The following is a 20,768-nucleotide window of genomic DNA, read 5'->3' on the forward strand; positions in this document are numbered from 1 at the left end:
TTATGGATAAGTAATATTCTATTGTATATATATACCACATCTTTATCCATTCCTCTGTCAGTGAACATTTAGGTTGCTTCCATGTCCTGGCTATTGTAAATAGTGCTGCGGTGAACATTGGGGTGCATATATCTTTTCAAATTATGATTTTCTTCAGGTATATGCTGAGGGGTGGGACTGCAGGAACATATGGTAGTTCTATTTTTAGTTTTTAAAGGAACCTCCATACTGTTCTCCACAGTGGCTGTACCAATTTACATTCCCACCAACAGTGTAGGAGGGCTCCCTTTTCTCCACACCCTCTCCAGCATTTCTTGTTTGTAGATTAAAAAAAAATTTTTTTTTAAGTATTTAAAAAAATTTTATTTAATTATTTTTGGCTGCGTTGGGTCTTTGCTGCTGCGCGTGGGCTTTCTCTAGTTGCGGTGAGCGTGGGCTACTCTTTGTTGCGGTGCACAGGCTTCTCATTGCGGTGGCTTCTCTTGTTGCAGAGCACGGTCTCTAGGCACACGGGCTTCAGTAGTTGTGGCTCGCGGGCTCTAGAGCGCAGGCTCAGTAGTTGTGGTGCACGGGCTTAGTTGCTCTGTGGCATGTGGGATCTTCCCAGACCATGGCTTGATCCTGTGTCCCCTGCATTGGCAGGAGGATTCTTAACCACTGTACCACCAGGGAAGCCCTGTAGATTTTTTTGATGATGGCCATTCTGCCCTGTGTGAGGTGATAGCTCATTGCAGTTTTGATTTGCATTTCTCTAATGATTAGTAATGTTGAGCATCTTTTGATGTGCTTTTTGGCCATCTGTAAGAATGTTCATTTTTGTCACAGCATCCTGATCATTCTTCATGGATGCTGTATAATTTATTATCTTTGAAGATGTATGGTAATTTTTGTTCTGAAGTTTACTTCTTGCAGTCCTTGTTTACCCCAGCGGCAGTTTTCTGTTTGTATATTTCAGTCTCAGTTTAGAGAATATCCTTAGATGTCTTGTGATATTTGGTTGGCTGTGCGTTGAGTGGGGACTAAAATGTGAGTGAGCACTGGCTGTGGGGGGTGTAGTGGAACTTCACTGTAGGGTGCCTTGGCTGAGTCAGTTGTTAGGGAAATCTCCAGTGTTATTACCTTTAAGCTTTCCCCCTTGGTAAGGTAACTATATAATTTGTGGTAAAAGTGGAACATTTTTGAGAGTGAAAGTATATACTGTTATTATGCCTGAGTGTCCGGCATAAACTCAGACTATCTTAGGCAAATTAGCATATGGTCATCTGCTTCCTGGTAGTGATAGTTTTTTCAGAGAAAATTCTTCCACACCCAGTATGGGTGCTAGAAGTCAAGCTGTATGCATCTAGGAACTGTGTGGAGGAAGAGGTCTAGGGACTCATTGTTTATCTTTCAGTGCGCATGCTTATGGCCCCAAATTGGAAGCTACCGAAATGTCAGTCAGCAATAGAGTAGAAAATTGTGGGATAATCGTATGGCAGAATACTACTCAGCAATGAAAAAGAATTAGCTTTCACTGTATACAATGAAATGAATGGTTCTCATACAGTGTTGAACAACAATAACACCAAAAAGCTAGAAAAAGAGGACATACTCTATTACTCTATATGAAGTTCAAGAACTGGCAAAACTAATCCATGATGATAGAAATAATAATAATGGTTACCTCTGGGGCATTGATGGGAAGGCATCAATCCTACCAAAGGTGTTGATGGGGAGGGGGCATGAAAGAACCTGTAGGTTAGCTGGAAATATTCTCTCTCTTGTTCTAGGTGCTGCTTACAAGTGTGTGTGTATATATGTAAAACATCATTGCACCATACAATTAATAGTTGTGCACTCTATTATATGTAAATTATACCTCAATTTTTAAAAGAAGGTACAAAGTGTTGAGGTTTTCTGAGACAGGTGAGTTGACCACAGACTGGCCAAGGGTGATGGTCGTGGTGGGGAGACAGGATTGGGCATCATGGACAGCTTCATGGCATTGAAATAGCATTTGAGTTAAACCTTAAAATAGTGGTTCTCAACAGTTCTTGGGTCAAAGCCACTGTGAATTTGATGGAAATTATTGTCTTTCTCTTCATGAAAAAAGCCCCCATATACACAAAGGCATACCCAACTTGTGTATATTATTTCATGGCCCTATTAATATCCATCTGTGACCCTCCTAAGAATCAATGGGTCCTGGGCTTAAGGACCCCTGCTTAGATAAATGGATACAAATGGGATGGGGAAGAGCAGGATTGCAGTTAAGCAAACCCCTATAGTAAGATTGGGCATCTGCTAGCACATATGGATACCAGGCAGAGAGAGGCAAAGAATCCTCCACGATCCACTTCAGTAAAATTTCCCATTGACAGCCCAACCCAGGATAAATTCCCAGCACCAACTCTGCAGATGAAATGAATACTTATACTGAGTCACCATGGCTCCAAGCTGTATTTACAAAAGCTAATATTATGTTTGTTTATGAGAACCAGCTTGCTTTAACTTGAAGTATTTTACACTGAGCATCTTACTCATCAGGAATGTCTTTTTGTTTTCTAATGATTTTTTCTGCAGTGTATGATTATGCAACCTCTTAACCTTCTGCTGCTTGGGACACTCATGTGATACTATAGATGTATTAACTGCTTAAATATTCATTGCCCCTCTCTGCTGAGTCTATTCCTATGTGAAAAGTACACTTCCCAACACTTTGACGACAGACTTGTCAATGTCATTTGCTTTGGCCAGTGGATTGTGAGTTCTGTGAACCATGTTTAAGCAGAAGCTTTACGAGCTCCCATGGTTCCGCTATCACATTTTTTCTTCTGCCGTAAAAGTGGCATGTCCTGGACAGGGGTTGCTCTGGATCCCAATCCAGAGATTTGGGGATTGTTTGTCACCACAACATAACATAATGAAAGCTGACTAACACACCAGGACATTTGGGAAAGTCTCTTGAACAAGTTGAGCAGAATCTGCTATTGAGTCTTTTCTCAGGGCCCGGGTAATTTTCTCTCCATTTTCATCAATCACGAGTCAGTTTATTTAGGATTCCAGAATATGTAAAAATGATGGGTATCTAAGTTACTTCTTTTTTATTAACAAAGAAAAGAAATGTAAAGACCATAAACCACCTGAATTAATATAATACCACAATTGAGAACAAAATATTTTATTTCTCTCAATAAAACTATAGTTTACAATAGTATTTACTAAATAAATTATATAATCTCTTTTACAAGCAATAAACTAAATCACAAATATTTCAAAGACAATGTATGTACACGACATAAGGCCTTTTATAAATAGCTTTGCTTTTCTCATTTCACTAGTAAACAGTGAAAAAATCTTTATAGAAGCTAATTTTCTATAAAGTATATGCAGACCTATTACACTGATCTTTATATGAAACCAATTTAAACTTTTAATGACATGGGCTGATTATAACTTTGAAAAAGAGCATAATTCAGACGTTACCATTTTGCATGGATAGATTTTTAAAAAATATATAAGCAGATTACATATGTTGCTTATGGATAATCACTGGATGCATGCAAAATGAAACAATGCAAGTGTCAATAGTAAAATAGCACTTCCAAGTCCAAAAAGGTGATTGGCAATGGTATAGAAAGCAGCTTAAATAGAGTTCATGCAGTTCTTCACAGTTCAGCAAGCAACAGCAAATGACAGAAGAGTGTGGTATTTTTCACATCACATCTGCCGATCAGCCTCTCGGCCGAGGCTCCCCTGACATCTCGCAGACTCCAAGTCCAGTTGATTATGACTCTGTGTGTAGTGGGGCTCAGCCCAGTTTCCTTTGGGAAATTGTGGAGTGGAGAAACTTCTCTCCCACAACCGTGTTCCTGCCTCATCCATCTGCTTGGGTGGTCACCATTTTCACTTACTGGGGGAGAAAAAAAGAAAGCAGATGTAAGACTAAGTTTTCCCATCAATTTATAATGGCGCCTCATGATTGCGAACAAGTTCATTCTTTCTTCCAATGACTTGTGCCCGGAAAACATGCAGGTAGAAATGGGAGGGCATTAGGTCTGGAATTGATTCTTTTGCAATGATGAACATCTGCTTCCCTGGACCTGCAACATGTAAATTACACCAAGATCTATCAAGCGCTTACCACATCACAGCTTAGTGCTAGGGACTCTGAAGGAAACAGCGCTGGCTGAGACACAGTCCTGCCCTCCAAGTGCACAGGGCTTTGGGGATGTGCTGTGGTATGTCAGGCCTGAAGCCAATCAGAGCACCTTGAACATGGTCTGGAACTCATGAATGCTGTGTGCATTTTTACACACTATCCCTGTGGCTGGGGAGGAAAAAATATGTCCAGCAAATACTGGACCTAAAATGGTAGCCACTTAAGCTCAGAGGCGGCTAATTCAACCCCTGACAGCTGTACCGAGATATATACGGGGAAGCGGTACCATGGTCAGTCAGACACAATGGCTTAAATCTGTTGATTCTCTCTAATTATTATCTCTAATTATTACAGCTACAGGACATTATGCAAGTTAATCATCTTTGCACCTTATTTATCTGTTAAATGGGAGTAATAAACCCTACTTTATAAGTGATAAACTTTTCTATGAGGAAATAGTATCTGTACAAATAGACACACATACATGATATACACAAATTCTGTACATATCATTTAGTGCCTGGCAATAGTAGTGTCTCCAAAATAGTAGTTAAGAAGGTCGCAGTTGGGATCACAGAGATTGTGTGGCCCAACACATTCATTTGGAGGCTGAAAATACTTGAGTAAACAGTTTGAAATGACTGAAAATTATTAGGAAAGAAACTATATCAAAGAGGATTCTGTTTAAAAGTATTACATCTCGTAATTTGAGCCTATTGTGAGTTGTAACTTTTGTTGTTTTATAGTTGAGACTGCTCACTCTCATTAATCTAAAACATGTTCACACTGTTACTTTCTATCCTGTTCTATTGATCTATCTTTCTGTTTTTGTGCCAGTACCATATTGTTGTGATGACTACAGCTTTGTAGTATAGTCTGAAGTCAGGGAGCCTGATTGCTCCAGCTCCATTTTTCTTTCTCAAGATTGCTTTGGCTATTTGGGGTCTTTTGTGTTTCCATACAAATTGTGAAATTTTTTGTTCTAGTGCTGTGAAAAATGCCACTGGTAGTTTGATAGGGATTGCATTGAATCTGTAGATTGCTTTGGGTAGTATAGTCATTTTCACAATGTTGATTCTTCCAATCCAAGAATATGGGATATCTCTCCATCTGTTTGTATCATCTTCAGTTTCTTTCATCAGCACCTTACAGTTTTCAGAGTACAGGTCTTCTGCCTCCTTAGGTAGGTTTATTCCTAGGTATTTCATTCTTTTTGATGCTAAGGTAAATGGGATTGTTTCCTTAATTTCTCTTTCTGATCTTTCATTGCTAGCGTATAGAAATGCAACAGATTTCTGCGTATTAATTTTGTATCCTGCCACTTTACCGAATTCATTGATGAGTTCTAGTAGTTTTCTGGTAGCATCTTTAGGATTATCTGTGTATACTATCCTGTCATCTGCAAACAGTGAGAGTTTTACTTCTTTTCCAATTTGTATTCCTTTTATTTCTTTTTCTTCTCTGATTGCCATGGCTAGGACTTCCAAAACTATGTTGAATAAAAGGGGCAAGAGTGGACATCCTTGTCTTGTTCTTGATCTTAGAGGAAATGCTTTCAGCTTTTCACCACTGAGTATGATGTTAGCTGTGGGTTTGTCATCTATGGCTTTTCTTATGTTGAGGTAGGTTCTCTTTATGCCCACTTTCTGGAGAGTTTTTAATCAGAAACCAGTACTGAATTTTGTCAAAAGCTTGTTCTGCATCTATTTAGATGATCATATGATTTTTATTATTCAATTTGTTAATGTGGTGTATCACACTGATTGATCTGCATATATTGAAGAATCCTTGCATCCTTGGGATAAACCCCACTTGATCATGGTGTATGATCCTTTTAATGTATTGTTGGATTCGGTTTGCTAGTATTTTGTTGAGGATTTTTGCGTCTATGTGCATCGGTGATATTGGCCTGTAATTTTCTTTTGTTGTTGTTGTTGTATCTTTGACTGGTTTTGGTATCAGGGTGATGTTGGCCTGAGTTTGGGAGCGTTCCTTCCTCTGCAGTTTTTTGGAATAGTTTCAGAAGGATAGGTGTTAAGTCTCCTCTAAATGTTTGATAGAATTCACCCATGAAGCCAGCTGCTTCTGGACTTTTGTTCGTTGGAAGTTTTAAAATCACAGTTTCAATCTCATTACTTGTGATTGGTCTGTTCATATTTTCTTTTTCTTCCTGGTTCAGTCTTGGAAGATCGTACCTTTCTAAGAATTTGTCCATTTCTTCTAGGTTGTCTATTTTATTAGCATATGGTTGCTTGTAGTAGTCTGTTATCCTTTGTGTTTGTAACTTTTTTCATTTCTAATTTTATTGATTTGAGTCTGCTCCCTTTTTTTTCTTGATGAGTCTGGCTAAAGGTTTATCAACTTTGTTTATCTTTTCAAGGAACCAGCTTTTAGCTTCATTGATCTTTGCTATTGTTTTCTTCATCTCTGTTTCATTTATTTCTGCTCTGATCTTTATATCTTTCCTTCTACTGCCTTTTGGGTTTGTTTGTTCCTCTTTTCTCTAGTTGCTTTATGTGTAAGAATAGGTTGTTTGTGATTTTTCTTGTCTCCTAAGATTGTATTGCTATAATCTTCCCTCTTAGAACTGCTTTTGCTGCATCCCTTAGGTTTTGGATTGTCATGCTTTCATTTTCATTTGTCTCTAGGTATTTTTTCATTTCCTCAGTGATCCACTGGTTGTTTAGTAGCATATTGTTTAAGCTCCATGTGTTTGTGTTTTTTAGTTTTTTTCTTGTAGTTGATTTCTAATCTCATAGTGTTGTGGTCAGAAAAGATACTTGATACAACTTCAATTTTCTTAAATTTACTGAGACTTGCTTTGTGGCCCAGCATATGATTTATCCTGGAGAACATTCCATGTGCACTTGAGAAGAATGTGTATTCTGCTGCTTTTGGATGGAGTGTTCTATAAATATCAGTTAAGTCCCTCTGATTTAATGTGTAAGGCCTGTGTTTCCTTATTGATCTTCTGTCTGGGTGATCTGTCCATTGATGAAAGTGGGGTGTTAAAGTCCCTCACTATTATTGTGTTACTGTTGATTTCTCCTTTTATGGCTGTTAGTATTTGCCTTATATATTGAGGTGCTTCTTTGTTGGGTGCATATATATTTACAATTGTTATATCTTCTTGGATTGATTCTTGATCATTCTGTAGTGTCCTTCTTTGTCTCTTGTAATAGGCTTTATTTTAAAGTCTCTTTGGTCTGATATGAGTATTGCTACTCTAGGTTTCTTCTGATTTCCATGTGCATGGAATACCTTTTTCCATCCCCTCACTTGCAGTCTATATGTGTCCCTAGATCTGAGGTGGGTCTCTGGTAGACAGAATATATATGGATCTTGTTTTTGTATCCATTCAGCCAGTCTATGTCTTTTGGTTGGAGCATTTAATCCATTTACTTTTAAGGTAATTATCAATATGTGTGTTCTGACTGCCATCTTGTTAATTGTTTTGGATTTGTTTTTGTAGGTCTTTTTCTTCCCTTCCTCTTTTGTTCTCCTCTCTTGTAATCTGATGTCTAACTTTAGTGCTGTGTTTAGATTCCTTTTTCTTTTTTGTGTATCTATTGTTGATTTTCGGTTTGTGGTTACCATGAGGTTTTGATATAGCAGTCTATACACACACACACCCACAGCCACAGCCACAGCCACACCCACACAAGACTGTTTTCAGTTGTTGGTCTCTTATTTTTAAATGCATTTCCAATATCCTACACTTGTACCTTCTCTTCTCATGATTGCTGATTTTTATATAATATTTGTGTGTGGATGATTTCCTACCTTTACCATGTGATTGCCTTTACCGGTGAGCTTTTTCATTTGTAATTTTCTTGTTTCTAGTCATGGCCTTTTCTTTTCCATCTAGAGAAGTTCCTTTAGCATTTGTTGTAAAGCTGGTTTGGTGGTGCTGAATTCTCTTAGCTTTTGCTTGTAAAGCTTTTGATTTCTCTGTCAAATCTGAACAAGAGCCTTGGTGGGTAGAGTATTCTTGGTTGAACGTTTTTCCCTTTTGTCACTCTAAAAACATCATGCCATTCCCTTCTGACCTGCAGAGTTTCTGCTGAAAAACCAGCTGATAACCTTATGGGGATTCCCTCGTATATTATTTGTTGCTTTTACCTTGTTGGTTTTAATGCTTTCTCATTGTCTTTTTGTCAGTTTGATTAATATGCGTCTTGGCATGTTCCTCCTTGGGTTTATCCTATATGGGACTCTGTGCTTCCTGGACTTGGGTGGCTGTTTCCTTTCCCATGTTAGGGAAGTTGTTGGCTATTATCTCTTCAAATATTTTCTCAGGCCCTCTTTCTCTCTCTTGCATTATAGGAGTCCCAGAAGGAGAAATGTTGGTGCATTTAATGTTGTCCCAGAGGCCTCTGAGACTGTCCTCATTTCTTTTCATTCTTTTTTCTTTGTTCTGTTCTGAAGCAGTGATTTTCACCATTCTGTCTTCCAGCTCACTTATTCATTCTTCTGCCTCATTTATTCTGCTATTGATTCCTTCTAGTGTATTTTTCATTTCAGTTATTGTATTTTTCATCTGTTTTGTTCTTTAAACTTCTAGCTCTTTATTAAACATTTCTTGTATCCTCTCGGTCTGTGCCTCCAATCTTTTTCTGAGATCTTGAATCATTTTTTACTATCATTACTCTGAATTATTTTTCAGGTAAATTGCCTATCTCCACTTCACTTAGTTGTTCTTCTGGGGTTTTATCTTGTTCCTTCGTCTGGCACATATTTCTCTGCTGTCTCATTTTGTCTAACTTTCTGTGTTTGTGGTCTCTGTTCCTCAGGCTGCAGGACTGTAATTCTTCTTGGTTCTGGTGTCTACACCCTGGTGTGTGAATTTGGCCCAGAAGCTTGTGCAGGCTTCTTGGTGGGAGGGACTGGTGCCTGCCCACTGGTGGGTGGAGCTGGGTCTTGTCCCTCTGATGGGCAGGGTCACATCAAGAGGTGTGTTTACAGGTGGCTGTTGGCTCAGGATGACTTTAGGCAGCCTGTCTGCTGATGGGTGGGGCTGTGTTCCCACCCTGTTTGTTGTTTGGTCTGAGGCATTCCAGCATTGGAGCCTGCAGGCTGTTGGGTGGGGCCAGGTCTCGGTGCCAAAATGGCGACCTCCAGGAGAACTCAAGCCAATGAGTATTCCCTGGGGCGTGCACCACCATTGTCCTTGCCCCTGCAGTGAGCACAGCCGACCCCCACATCCCCAGGAGACCCTCCAAGACCCACAGGTGGGTCTGGTCCAGGCTCTTATGGAGTCACTGCTTTGCCCTGGGTCCCAGTTCATGTGAAACCTCTGCATGCCTTCCAAGAGTGGAGTCTGTTTCTCCCAGTCCTGTGGAGCTCCTGCACTCAAGCCCTGCTGGCCTTCAAAGCCAAATGCTCTGGGGGCTCCTCCCCCCAATGCCAGAACCCCAGTCTGGGAAGCCTGCCATGAGGCTCAGAACTCTCACTCCTGTGAGAGAACCTCTGTGATATAATTATTTTCCAGTTTGTGGGTCACCCACCACTATGGGATTTGATTTTATTGTGAATGTGCCCCTCCTACCATCTCGTTGTAGCTTCTTCTTTGTCTTTGGGTGTAGAATATCTTTTTTGCTAGATTCAAGTCTTTTTTTGTTGATGGTTGTTCAGCAGTTAGTTGCGATTTTGGTGTTTTTGTGAGAGAAGGTGAGCTCAAGTCCTCTACTCCACCATCTTATTTCTTGTCCCGTTGGAATCAAGTGTTTTGAAAACTGAGGGTCTTGTAGAAGTTTCTATAAACTTTGTTAAGCATTCTCACCCCCAGGGTAAAAGAATGTCAAAGTTGGGTGAGAACTGCCAATTCTATATCCATGTTGTAATGTAATCCTGGGATGACATGTTTGGTTACCCGGAAGTGTCCATTTATAACCCTAATAAAATGAGGTGGCCTGACAGGTCTTTTTTTTTTTTTCCTGACAGGTCTTTAAGTCTTCTGTGGAACTTGAAAGCACAGCATCTCCCTGCTTGTAAACTTGGCCACAGTGAGCTGGCTCCAGAAGGCAATTTTATTATCCATTATTTGGTATTAAGTGTGCAATAATTTTCCTTTCTTCAAATTATAATCCACAAGTCCTATATTAGCCATCAGTGAAGAGACAAGGTGTCAGCTGTCTGTCTACCCTGGGAAGAAACTCATAGCTTGAGTTTATTCTTCAAAATATGGTGCATGTAGAATCCCCTCCACCTCCCCAACATGAAGATGGGTTCTTCAGGTATTCGTACCCTGAACGCCAGCAACTTCTGAGGTGCTGAGACTCAACCCTCTCCTGACCTGATGGATTTAGAAACAGAAATGGGAACTGGTGCTTTGGCGAGAGAACCTAGCTATATCTCAGGTAAGGGATGGCAGAACATTTCAGTTCCATCACCAACTGAACTGCTGTGTGTGTTTGTTCGTTTGTTTATTTATTTATTCAAACATCTTTATTGGAGTATAACTGCTTTACAATGGTGTGTTAGTTTCTGCTTTATAACAAATTGAATCGGCTATAAATATACATATATCCCTATATCTCTTCCCTCTTGCATCTCCCTCCCACCCTCCCTATCCCACCCCTCTAGGTGGTCACAAAGCACCAAGCTGATCTCCCTGTGCTATGCGGCTGCTTCCCACTAGCTATCTATTTTACATTCGGTAGTGTATATATGTCCATGCTACTCTCTCACTTCGTCCCAGCTTACCCTTTCCCCTCCCCATGTCCTCAAGTCCATTTTCAATGTCTGTGACTTTATTTCTGTCCTGCCCCTAGGTTCTTCAGAATCATTTGTTTTCTTTTTTAGATTCCATATATATATATATATATATATATATATATATATATATATATATATATATATATATATATATATATATATATATATGTTAGCATACGGAATTTGTTTTTCGCTTTCTGACTTACTTCACTCTGTATTACAGACCCTAGGTCCATCTACCTCACTACAAATACCTCAATTACATTTCTTTTTATGGCTGAGTAATATTCCATTCTATATATGTGCCACATCTTCTTTATCCATTCATCTGTTGATGGACACTTAGGTTTCTTCCATGTCCTGGCTATTGTAAATAGGGCTGCAATGAACATTGTGGTACATGACTCTTTTTGAATTATGGTTTTCGCAGGGAATATGCCCAGTAGTGGACTGCTGGGTCGTATGGTAATTCTATTTTTAGTTTTCTAAGGAACCTGCATACTGTTCTCCATAGTGGCTGTATCAATTTCCATTCCCACCAATAGTGCAAGAGGGTTCCCTTTTCTCCACACTCTCTCCAGCATTTACTGTTTGCAGAATTTTTGATGATAGCTATTCTGACCGGTGTGAGGTGATACCTCACTGTAGTTTTGATTTGCATTTCTCTAATGATTAGTGATGTTGAGCATCCTTTCATGTGTTTGTTGGCAATCAGTATATCTTCTTCAGAGAAATGTCTATTTAGGTCTTCTGCCCATTTTTGGATTGAGTTGCTATTTTGATATGGAGCTGCATGAGCTCCATGTAAATTTTGGAGATTAATCCTTTGTTAGTTGCTTCATTGGCAAATATTTTCTCCCATTCTGAGGGTTGTCTTTTCATCTTGTTTATGGTTTCCTTTGCTGTGCAAGAGCTTTTCAGTTTCATTAGGTCCCATTTGTTAATTTTTATTTCCATTTCCCTAGGAGGTGGGTCAGAAAGGATCTTGCTGTGGTTTATGTCATAGAGTGTTCTGCCTATGTTTTCCTCTAAGAGTTTTATAGTGTCTGGCCTTACATTTAGGTCTTTAATCCATTCTGAGTTTATTTTTGTGTATGGTGTTAGGGAGTGTTCTAATTTCATTCTTTACATGTAGGTGCCCAGTTTCCCCAGCACCTATTGAAAAGGCTGTCTTTTCTCCATTGTATATTCTTGCCACCTTTATGGAAAATAAGGTGACCATAGGTGTGTGGGTTTATCTCTGGGCTTTCTATCCTGTTCCATTGATGTATAGTTCTGTTTTTGTGCCAGTACCATACTGTCTTGATTACTGCAGCTTTGTAGTATAGTCTGAAGTCTGGGAGCCTGATTCCTCCAGCTCCATTTTTCTTGCTCAAGATTGCTTTGGCTATTCGGGGTCTTTTGTGTCTCCATACAAATTGTGAAATTTTTTGTTCTAGTTCTGTGAAAAATGCCAGTGGTAGATTAATAGGGATTGCATTGAATCTGTAGATTTCTTTGGGTAGTATAGTCATTTTCACAATGTTGATTCTTCCAATCCAAGACGATGGTATATCTCTCCATCTGTTTGTATCATCTTTAATTTCTTTCATCAGTGTCTTATAGTTTTCTGCATACAGGTCTTTTGTCTCCCTAGGTAGGTTTATTCCTAGGTATTTTATTCTTTCTGTTGCAATGCTAAGTGGGCGTGTTTCCTTAATTTCTCTTTCAGATTTTTCATCATTAGTGTATAGGAATGCAAGAGATTTCTGTGTATTAATTGTGTAACCTGCTACTTTACCAAACTCATTGATTAGCTCTAGTAGTTTTCTGGTAGCATCTTTAGGATTCTCTATGTATAGGATCATGTCATCTGCAAACAGTGACAGCTTTACTTCTTTTCCGATTTGGATTCCTTTTATTTCTTCTCTGATTGCTGTGGTTAAAACTTCCAAAACTATGTTGAAATACTGGTGGTGAGAGGGGACAACCTTGTTTTGTTCGTGATCTTAGAGGAAATGGTTTCAGTTTTTCACCATTGAGAACGATGTTGGCTGTGGGTTTTCCATACATGGCTGTTATTATGTTGAGGTAAGTTCCCTCAATGCCTAATAACTGCTGTGTTTTGTTTTTTTTTTTCTGTACGCGGGCCTCTCACTGCTGTGGCCTCTCCCATTGCGGAGCACAGGCTCCGGACGCGCAGGCTCAGCGGCCATGGCTCACGGGCCCAGCCGCTCCGCGGCATGTGGGATCTTCCCGGACCGGGGTACAAACCCGTGTCCCCTGCATCGGCAGGCGGACTCTCAAGCACTGCGCCACCAGGGAAGCCCAACTGCTGTGTTTTAAAAGAACATTGCCCCTGAGTGTCAGGAGCTCATGGAACAAGGATACCCCAGGGACTCTTTAGTGTGGTCATCTTAGCCAGTCTGACTGCACGCGATCATACATCCACACAGATGCCAGTGTCTCTTCCTAAGCATGTGATGCTTTGAGAATGCATGATGTATTTTAAATTCTGGGACCTGAAGGTAAAGGTGTGATAACAGTTGGCATGAAAGGAGTAGAGGTTTTAGGTATTTCTGTGGCCTTAATCCTTAGCATTGTTTATCCACATATGTGAGTAAGTGTGTGGGTGTGTGAGAGGCTTGTATTTTTATTTCCACTTAAACTCAAGTACTTAATTCGGTGATTGAAACTACACAGTAATGCACACACGTGGTCAAAGACTTCAAAGCCTTTTCAATAAAATGATTTAAAACACAGACCCAGAGAAATAAGGGAACATAGCAAAGCAAAAGCAGTTTGTTTGCTAACCACAAAGCCCTTTGGGACAGTGGACTGCACTTTTTGGGAGCCAGATTGCCCCAGGGGACCCCCAAAGTATAGATCACTTCAAGATGGGCTAAGTTGGAGGGTCTAAGTTGACTTTTTAGAGCCAGGTGCAGAGGGCATCAAAGACGAGAAGTTTCTCTTCCAAGGTCTCATTTCTAGGCTCATTTCCAACCCTCCCTTTTTTTCAACCTTTTCCCTAAAAGATACACACACATATATATCCTCAACCTACTGTTTAAAGGACATATTTAGCCAATAGAATTTCATAAGATCTGGAATGTGCTGTGAGGGGATTTAAGGGCAGAGCTGAAACAAAGCAGAACTTCAGGACAGTCAGACTGGCTAAGATGACCACGCTAAATAGTCCCTGGGGTATCCTTGTTCCATGAGCTCCTGACCCTCAGGGGCAATGTTCTTTTTAAACTACAACTGCCTCAGAGTTCAGCTCCAGGGTCCCACAGAAGCAGGATCTTTTCCTCTCTGGTGTCCAAGGGCAGCCTCATTTTGAATTCAAGTTGAAATTCTTTGCCAAAATACCCTTGAGGAAAATATTGATTTCTCTCCAGGCTATTGTAGGTGGCAAGTCCCTTATTTCCTTTTCCTATACTGAGCCCGTTTTCCCCAGCCCCACTGTTTTCCTTTCTAGTTCATATTGTTCTTTTGGCCAGTGTTCTATCTGTTGCCATGAGAGCGCACCAGCTCATCCTGCCTCACTCCCCTCATTTTAGTCTAAACTCACACAGCATCACCACCAACACATGTAAAGGCTTCACAACGCCCCACCCTAATCATCCCTTTGGGTCTGGAGTCCCCTCCATCTCTGGGCTCACCAGAGATGCTTCAAACACCAAGCAGCCACCATGTTCTCTGGAAATCTTTTTTTTTTTTTTTTTAACATAAGGCTCTATATTTACTTTTTATCACATTCATATCTACCTCATATTGGGGGTACTTCACAAGGCACAATCACTTGGAAATAGATTGGAATAGGGGATTTCTCTTTGAACAACAGTTGCTGGTGTCCAAAAGCGCACCATTTTTTTTAAGGAGGTGAACAAATACATAACACTAATGCTACAGAAATCAGGGCACAGTCTATATATATGGAGTCCAATCACACCGCTATGGGGTTTTATAGCTGGAAGGAAACTTAGGTCTAAATTTCCTACCTTTGCACTTAAAAAAATATTTAGATTCAGAATCAGTGGTGAAATTATTCTTTCCCAAGAACCAGAGACTACAGGGCCTTAATTAAGAAGCCTTGAGGGGCTTCCCTGGTGGCGCAGTGGTTGAGAGTCCGCCTGCCGATGCAGGGGACACGGGTTCGTGCCCCGGTCCGGGAAGATCCCACATGCCGCGGAGCGGCTGGGCCCGTGAGCCATGGCCGCTGAGCCTGCGCGTCCGGAGCCTGTGCTCCGCAATGGGAGAGGCCACAGCAGTGAGAGGCCCGCGTACAGGAAAAAAAAAAAAAAAAGAAGCCTTGAGGCAGAAGGTGGGACTTGGAACAACCTTGAAGAGTATGTATAATTTGGATGAAAACTACCATGTTGTGCCTATCTGGTAGAATGTTTGTTGAATTCTGAGGTGTTGGCAGCACATGGAGTACCAGGCCTCCTGCCAACCTTCAAATGCCCTATCAAAGCGTTCCACACCAACCAGCAGATAGATTACTGATAAGAGGAGAACAGACCCAAGAAAAAGCTGGCACTGATTTCAGATGCCTCGTGGGATGTATTTAGGATTATGGCCTCTCAGTTCAAAACTGTTAGTGCAGCAGCAGTATTTTAATACAGTTCCCTGCCTGATGAATTTGTTTTCTAAAGACCTAAGAAAAGCTGGAGGAAATCAGTGATTTATGTGGGCTGACAATTCTACAGTGGACTTCCCTGCATGAGAGTGACTTCTGCTAATTGTAAATCCAAACGGTCACCTTGTTATCTAATATATCATGCAGCCCTGGGGCTGCAACCACATTCACTCTGGGTAGTGTAGGGAGAGGAATATGGTACTGGTTTCATTCAAAAAGGAGCACTGCCTTGGGATGAGGCCACTGGCTTCTCTCTCCCTGTGTAGAAGGAAAGGGTGAGATGCCAGAGGCCCCCAGCCACAGGCTAGAGTGTAGGAACCAGAAGCTGCACCCCTACCAAGACGCCCCTCTCGGCACTTTTCTTGGTACCATTTTTCTTTACAAAAACACACAGTAGCCGGCATGGATTGAATTGTGCCTCCCCCACCCACCCGCCTGCCCCCGACACCCTGCATTCATATGTTGAAGCTCTAACCCCTAGTACTTCAGAATGTGATCTTATTTGGAGATACAGTCTTTACAGAAGTAAGGAAGTTAAAATAAGGTCCTTAGGGTAGGCTCTGATTCAATAGGACTGGTATGCTTAGAAAAAGGGGAAATTTGGACACAGAGACAAGACACACAGAAGGAAGACACAGGGAGAAGACGGCCATCAACAAGCCAAGGAGGGAAGCTTCCCTTACAGCCCTCAGAAGGAATCAACCCTGCCAACACCTTGATCTCGGACTTCTAGCTTCCAGAACTGTGAGACAATACACTTCTGTTGTTTATGCCACCCAGTTTGTGATATTTTGTAATGGCAGCCCTAGGAAACAAATACAGTAGCCATTACTGGGATTTAGAAAGTTTTTTTAAAAAAAATAAGGATCCATATTTGAATTTTTTTGTACTTAATCCTATCCTCCACTGGGGGCTACCACCAAAGCTACAGTTACCTGGGGGGTGGAGTGGCTGTAAGGGGACAACCTGTCAAAGATTGAAAGTGAAGAAAAGGTTTTTTTCACTCCATATTTTTTGATACTTCATTAAAGTTGCTGCCTAAGCAGCAGAAAGAAGCATTTTCTGGGTTGAATCCCCAAACTCCCATAGGGCCTTTTCAAAGAGGCTCAAGTGGAACTGGCCTTAATGGATGAGAAGGGCACGATGGGATCCTAGGGAAGATTAGCACCTTCATTTCTGTGCCTGATTGTAATTGCAGCCTCTAGTTCAACTTGCAAGGTTGAGGGAGCTGCCTTTGCCGTTTGAAGGATGCGCCCCTGCCAAACGTGCGTGCACAGCAGTGGGAGGCTACCGTAAAGTACACGGGGTGGAGACAGCCCTCTGAGCCTCACACTCGCACTTAATAGCAGCGTTCAATTCAAGGACCTCAAAAGCTCCTTATCCTGGTTGGTCAGAGGCGCCTTCCTACCACTAGGTGGCAGTAGGGTCTGCTGCAGGAACGCAGTCCCAAGCCCAGTTCACAAACTTGAATGTGATTAAGGTTCACCTTAGAATCAAGTTCATTTTTCCTCTGATGTAAAGCAAAGCTAACTGGCCAGCCATCTTAGGAGGGCCCTTAGGGAAGTGATACAGATTTCCCTTTCATCTAGCACAGAAGAATTATAGGATGCTCAGAGCTGAAGGACCCTGTCAACAGGCTGACTGGGTCTCAGCCCTGTATGTGTGGGGAGCTTTTAAAAATACCATTGCCCTGGTCCACCCTCAGGGATTTTATTTCTAATACACAATATGTCCCCAACAGGTGACTGTATCAGTTAATACATTCGTTTACCTGACACCTTTTTGCGAGGAGTCCACAATAATTTGGAAACATCTCCCCAACCTCACAGTGACTAAGCCAGGGAGACCGGAAGTGAATGAAAAAACGGGGCCAAGCGTGGTAAAGAGCGTGTGTGCCCTTTCACATGTCCTCGGTAAGTCACATGTCCTCGGTAAGGCGGTGTAGTTGAATAGTGTCCCCTGAAAATTCACGTACACCTGGAACCTTTGCAATGTGATCTTATTCAGAAATATGGTCTTTGCAGATGTAATTAGTTAAGATGAGTTCATCCTGGATTACGGTGGGCCCTAAATCCAGTGACTGGTGTTCTCACAAGAAGAGAGGATACACAGAGGCACAGAGTCACAGGGAGGCAGTGTGAACTGGGGCAGGGATTAGAGTGTTGCAAGTCAAACAATGCTGAGGACCACGTGGACCACCAGAGGTTGGAAGCAGCAAGGAAGGATCCTCTCCTAGAGCCTTCACAGGTACCAGGACCCCGCCAACACCTTGACCTCAGATTTCTGGCCTCCAGACTGGGAGACAAATTTCTGTTGTTTAAGCCTCCCAGCCTGGGGTACTTTGTCACGGCAGCCCTAGGAGCGCAGGCAAAGACAAACCAAAGGGAAGCCAGGCCCTCATCTCCACTCCCTAGTCATCCTCATACCATCCATCACACTTGGGGAGGCCTTATTCTTTACTAACTGGACAGTATTTGTGCATCCTCCCTTCTACCCAATTTTCCCATTCCTTCTCAGGTCCCAGGAGAGCGAATGGCATGAAGGAGGACAGCCCGGCTCACAAGGTCCACAGGTGTGATTTAAACTTGCTTTCCCTAAAGTTCTCATTTGTTCCTAATCTGGTTCCTTGTGAATTGTTTTTGTGTTTTCTGAAGGCTCAGGAGCCTAGCAAACACTGGCTTCCTATGACGATGGAGAAGATGGAAATCAAAATCAGAAACAAAAGCAGCAAAGTGTGGAGGGAGCGGGGGAAGGAGAGAGAGGCTGGTGTTAGGAGGTAAAGAAAGAAGAATAATGGTGCCACCCAAGGAGGGCCTGGATGAATAGACCCAGCCAAGCGCAAGAGCAGAACTGGCCTTGAGAAAGGTGGAAATCACCTGGCCTGTGAGGCCAGGATTCACTGTAAAGCTAGGACAAAACAGAAAAGAATCTACCATAGCCCTGTATGCTGTCATTTAATTGTTAACTGTGGGCCTAATATAACTGAAAAGCCAGTATGCGTTTATAACTCCAATTCCCTAAGCTAATCCTTAAACAGCAGTTTAATACTGTTTGTTTGTTAAAAAAAAAGAAAAAAATCCGACAGTGACCTCCTAATCCGGCCCAGCGGGTTGCCTCATTAACTTGAAGCTGGCATTGCTCTTGTTGCAGGACAGGAATCCCTCTAGGCGCCACGGGGTGCAGGAAGTTGGATCCATTTTTTCAGCTTTTCCACATGTCTTAGAAATATTATTTGGTCAGTGACTTAAGAGGGTCAAGCCTTCCTAGAGATAAAAAAAGGGCCCTATTTTGTTCTTTCTGAAATCTCTTCATTTCTCAACGATGTGGTCATATGGTGAAAGAAAATGGCATTCTGGTGAAATGCCTTACAAGCCCAAAGGCAGCCTTTGCTTCTTCTCTTCCTGTTTTGGTCTCACTAAAATCTGCCAAAAACTCGAGCAGCATCTTTGTTTGGTGGGGACTGTAGCTGTCTGCTGAGAAGCGATAGAAATGCCACTGTTTCAAATAAACATCTTTTGCAGCAGCCAATGCTGGCTCATGCGAGGAGGGATTCACGAGACCCGATTCTTCACATACACGTCATTAATGTCCATGCCAACAGAGTCAAGTCCAGAAAGGCAGTTTCTCTCGCCAAAAAGTTCCACTGAATTTCCTAGGACCCCCGTGACCTAATTTAAAGTGTTTTTCTTCTCTTTTTCGGGCTTTTTTTCATACATTAATAGTCTGGTAAGCTGTTAATTCACAATCATTTTCACTTCTCTGCCACCCTTCATCCCACGACGAAAGAGTATTATTAAGCACCGTAAAGACACATTAAATAACAAAACTGTCCAACAACTGCACATCAGAGCACTGATCTCCAATACCGGCACGGCTAAAAAAATGGCTTAACTGTTTCTTTGCCCACAGCTATTTCTGTACTTCAGCCACCTTGCAAGAAACGCATATCGGGATGAAAGGACATATTATTGAGAGGCTGTTAATATGGAAAAGTGTAAAAAGAAAAGGGCATAAACTCAAGACCTAAATGACAGAAGTGAGAAAATTGTCATTTTGTGGCAGCCCTCTTTCAAACTTCTATATTACTTAAAAAAGCAATTCCATTATCTCCCACTTACCCATGCATTCTCAGCTAGTCATAAAAAAAGGACACGCTCACCCATGACATTTTTCAGCTGCACTGCCTTTGTGGCTTGTTCCTCTTTCCGTTAACACCAAATTGCATTCTACATCAGGTAAAGGAGTCGCCTGAGGAACTGAAATAATAAGCTGTCGTGATCAGTGCCTTAGAATATCGGACTATTCAAAAAGTGGAATCTAGCCCTATTATGAAGATGGCATGATTGCCCATTTAAAAGCAAGAGCCTGCTTCTCTCTGTTGTATTCTTTTAAATCCCCTAATCTGTGTCATCAACTCAAAACTCAATGGAAACACCAGTTTGGTCATTGGATAAAATCGTCTTCAAAAACACAATGATCTGAATATTTGAAAATGAATCAGACAGCCTGGAACTACAGCGTGAAGGTGAATGGCCTTTTCCAAGCAATAACTAGGAACATGGAACCTGAACCAAATGCTTCAATAAGGGTGCTGGAACAATTAGCAGCCTTTTAAGGTAACCTATCCTTTTAATTTCATGTCAAATTATCAGAAAGCAGGATAGCTGGCCTAATTTATATGCACATAATACACATAATGTGGGTGGATCTTTAATAAGGAAATTTCATATGTTATCTGGTGTGCATAAATCACTTGCGTTTAAATCATATTTTACAGTGATATAAACAGTATTGTCCATTCGTATGCAAACAGTAGCACTAGGGGATTAGTTACAACTACCAATTCTTAAAGGAGAAGAAACATTACAAGAGAAATCTATGTTTGGTTATAACACCCAATATAATGTCACCACAGAAGCCTTCAACTGCCCTTGCAGTAAGGATGGCTACGATTAAGAGGATTCTAATCAGGTCAAGAGGAAGGAGAGACAAAGGTGTAGGCAAGATTGGTTTTCCCTTCTGATGCTTTTCTTTGCCATCCACTCTTTCACAGTGTAGAGGCAAATGAAAATATTGAAGGGAAGGCAATGAGCTGTATCATAAGAGCATGCTAAATAAAAATCTCCAGCATGAAAACACACCCTGGAATTACAAGTTAATGGTGCAGAACTTTCTAGATGCATTGCCACAGAAATTAAATACTGTGACGGTTGATGGTAGAATATGTGATGAAACAGTGAAATTTGAAGAAACAGCTATAGCTCTTCTGGGAAAAACCTTATTTCTACAACT

The 20,768-nt window shown here is 41.3% G+C and overlaps 1 protein-coding gene across 3 annotated transcripts in view; it reads right to left on the minus strand.

The window, feature by feature from the left end:
* Positions 1 to 3,223: 3,223 nt before the first annotated feature.
* PIP5K1B (phosphatidylinositol-4-phosphate 5-kinase type 1 beta) overlaps positions 3,224 to 20,768 on the minus strand; it is a 328,239-nt gene continuing 310,694 nt past the window's right edge. For all 3 annotated transcript variants that reach the window (XM_060155008.1, XM_060155009.1, XM_060155006.1), the window contains one exon: positions 3,224 to 3,892. In XM_060155008.1, coding sequence (XP_060010991.1) covers positions 3,890 to 3,892 — 3 coding nt within the window. In that variant the 3' untranslated portion in view covers positions 3,224 to 3,889. The remainder of the gene's footprint in view (positions 3,893 to 20,768) is intronic.

Source organism: Lagenorhynchus albirostris, chromosome 7 (assembly GCF_949774975.1).
Source record: "Lagenorhynchus albirostris chromosome 7, mLagAlb1.1, whole genome shotgun sequence".
Classification (NCBI taxonomy): Eukaryota; Metazoa; Chordata; class Mammalia; order Artiodactyla; family Delphinidae; genus Lagenorhynchus; species Lagenorhynchus albirostris.